We start from the raw sequence: 2,500 nt of genomic DNA on the forward strand, positions 1-2,500 counted from the left end.
GGGCGGGGCACACACAGTGCCCCCCCAGATTTGAGGGTCTGGGGTCCCCTGAAGGGAGATTTGAGGGTTTGGGGATTCCCTAAAGGGGGTTTTGGGGTCTCTAAAGGGGGATTTGGGGTCCCCTAGAGGGGGATTTGGGGTCCCCTAAAGGTGGATCGGGGATTTGGGGTCCCTAAAGGGGATTTGGGGTCCCCTAAAGCGGGATTTGGGGTTTTGAGGTCCCTGTAGGGGGATTTGGAGTTCAGGGATCCCCTACAGGGGGATTTGGGATTTTGGGGTCCCTAAAGGTGGATTTGGGGTTTTGGGATCCCATGGAGGGGAATTTAGGGTTTGGGGTCCCCTACAGGGGAATTTGGGGATGCCCTAAAAGTGGATTTGGGATTTTGGGGTGCCCTGAAGGGGAATTTGGGGTCCCCTAGAGGGGGTTTTGGGGTCCCTGAAGGTGCATTTGGGATTTGGGGTCCCCTGGATGGGTTTTGGGGTCCCTGGAGAGGGATTTGGGGTGCCCTAGAGGGGGATTTGGGGTTTTGGGGTCCCTGAAGGAGGTTTTGGGGCACCCTGGAGGGTTTCTGGGGTGCCCTGGAGGGGTTTTAGGGTCCCTGGATGGGTTTTGGGGTCCCCTGGAGGGGTTTTGGGGTGCCCTAGAGGGGGATTTGGAGTTTTTGGGGGGCCCTGGAGGGGGTTTTGGGGTCCCTGAAGGCGCATTTGGGTTTTGGGGTCCCCTAGAGGGATTTTGGGGTTCCCTAGAGGGGTCTTGGGGTTTCCTAGAGGGGGATTTGGGATTTTGGGGTCCCTGGATGGTTTTTGGGGTCCCCGGGGAGGTTTTGGGGTCCCTGAAGGTGGATTTGGGATTTGGGGTCCCTGGATGGGTTTTGGGGTCCCTGAAGGTGGATTTGGGATTTGGGGTCCCCGGGGGGTGTTGGGGTCCCTGAAGGTGTGTTTGGGTTTTGGGGTCCCTGGATGGGTTTTGGGGTCCCTGAAGGTGGGTTTGGGATTTGGGGTCCCCCGGGGGTGTTGGGGTCCCTCACTGGGGCTGACGCGCAGGTCCAGCGGCTCCTTCTGGATGATGGTGCGCGGCCCCAGGTAGTGCGCGTGGCAGATGTAGTCGGGGTGGCTGTCCCCGACCTGGGCGTTGGCAAAGTACAGGAACCCGTCCTGGCCCATGCTCACCCGGGCATCCTGGGCAATGTGCACGATCCCTGCGGGACGAAAATCCTAAAACTGAGCCTAAAACTGGGCTTAAACCTGCCTTAAACCTGCCCTAAACCTGCCTCAAAACTGCCTTAAGTCTGACCCTAAACCTGCCCCCAAACCAGCCCCAGGAACCCGTCCTGGCCCATGCTGACCCGCGCGTCCTGGGCAATGTGCATGATACCTGGGGAGAGAAAAACCCTAAAACTGAGCCTAAAACTGAGCCTAAACCTGAGCTTAAACCGGATCCTAAACCTGATCCTGAACCTGCCCCCAAACCAGCCCCAGGAACCCGTCCTGGCCCATGCTCACCCGGGCGTCCTGCGCGATGTGCATGATCCCTGGGGAGAGAAAACCCTAAAACTGAGCCTAAAACTGAGCCTAAACCTGCCCTAAACCTGCCTTAAACCTGAGCCTGAACCAGCCCTAAAACTGCCTTAAACCTGATCCTAAACGTGCCCCAGGAACCCGTCCTGGCCCATGCTCACCCGGGCATCCTGGGCAATGTGCACGATCCCTGCGGGACAAAAACCCTAAAACTGAGCCTAAAACTGAGCCTAAACCTGCCTTAAATCTACCCTAAACCTGCCCTAAAACTGCCTTAAATCTGACCCTAAACCTGATCCTAAACCTGACCCCAAAGCTGCCCCAGGAACCCGTCCTGGCCCATGCTCACCCGGGCATCCTGGGCAATGTGCACGATCCCTGCGGGACAAAAACCCTAAAACTGAGCCTAAAACTGAGCCTAAACCTGCCCTAAACCTGCCTTAAACCTGAGCCTGAACCAGCCCTAAAACTGCCTTAAACCTGATCCTAAACGTGCCCCAGGAACCCGTCCTGGCCCGTGCTCACCCGGGCGTCCTGCGCGATGTGCACGATCCCTGGGGAGAGAAAACCCTAAAACTGAGCCTAAAACTGGGCTTAAACCTGCCTTAAACCTGAGCCTGAACCTGATCCTCAACCTGACCCTAAACCTGATCCTAAACGTGCCCCAGGAACCCGTCCTGGCCCGTGCTGACCCGTGCGTCCTGCGCGATGTGCACGATCCCTGGGGAGAGAAAAACCCTAAAACTGAGCCTAAAACTGAGCCTAAACCTGCCCCATGCTCACCTGTGCGTCCTGGGTAATGTGCATGATCCCTGGGCAAGAAAAACCCTAAAACTGAGCCTAAACCTGCCCTAAACATGCCCTAAAACTGATCCTGAACCTGATCCTAAACCTGCCCCAAATCCTGACCCCAAAGCAGCCCCAGGAACCCAAAGCTGACCCCAAACCAGCCTCAGGGTCCCCAAAATGTGACGGAGGTGTA

At 57.1% G+C, this 2,500-nt stretch overlaps 1 protein-coding gene across 1 annotated transcript in view; it reads right to left on the reverse strand.

The window, feature by feature from the left end:
* Positions 1-1,896, reverse strand: part of LOC120508987 (neuronal-glial cell adhesion molecule-like) — a gene marked incomplete at its 5' end in the record, with an annotated part of 6,116 nt that extends 4,220 nt beyond the window's left edge. Inside the window, 2 exons of the mRNA XM_039723145.1 lie at positions 1,039-1,199; positions 1,828-1,896. Coding sequence (XP_039579079.1) covers positions 1,039-1,199; positions 1,828-1,896 — 230 coding nt within the window. The remainder of the gene's footprint in view (positions 1-1,038; positions 1,200-1,827) is intronic.
* Positions 1,897-2,500: the final 604 nt, after the last annotated feature.

The sequence above is a fragment of the Passer montanus genome, unplaced genomic scaffold, assembly GCF_014805655.1.
Source record: "Passer montanus isolate IOZ18808 unplaced genomic scaffold, ASM1480565v1 scaffold1083, whole genome shotgun sequence".
In the NCBI taxonomy this organism is placed as follows: Eukaryota; Metazoa; Chordata; class Aves; order Passeriformes; family Passeridae; genus Passer; species Passer montanus.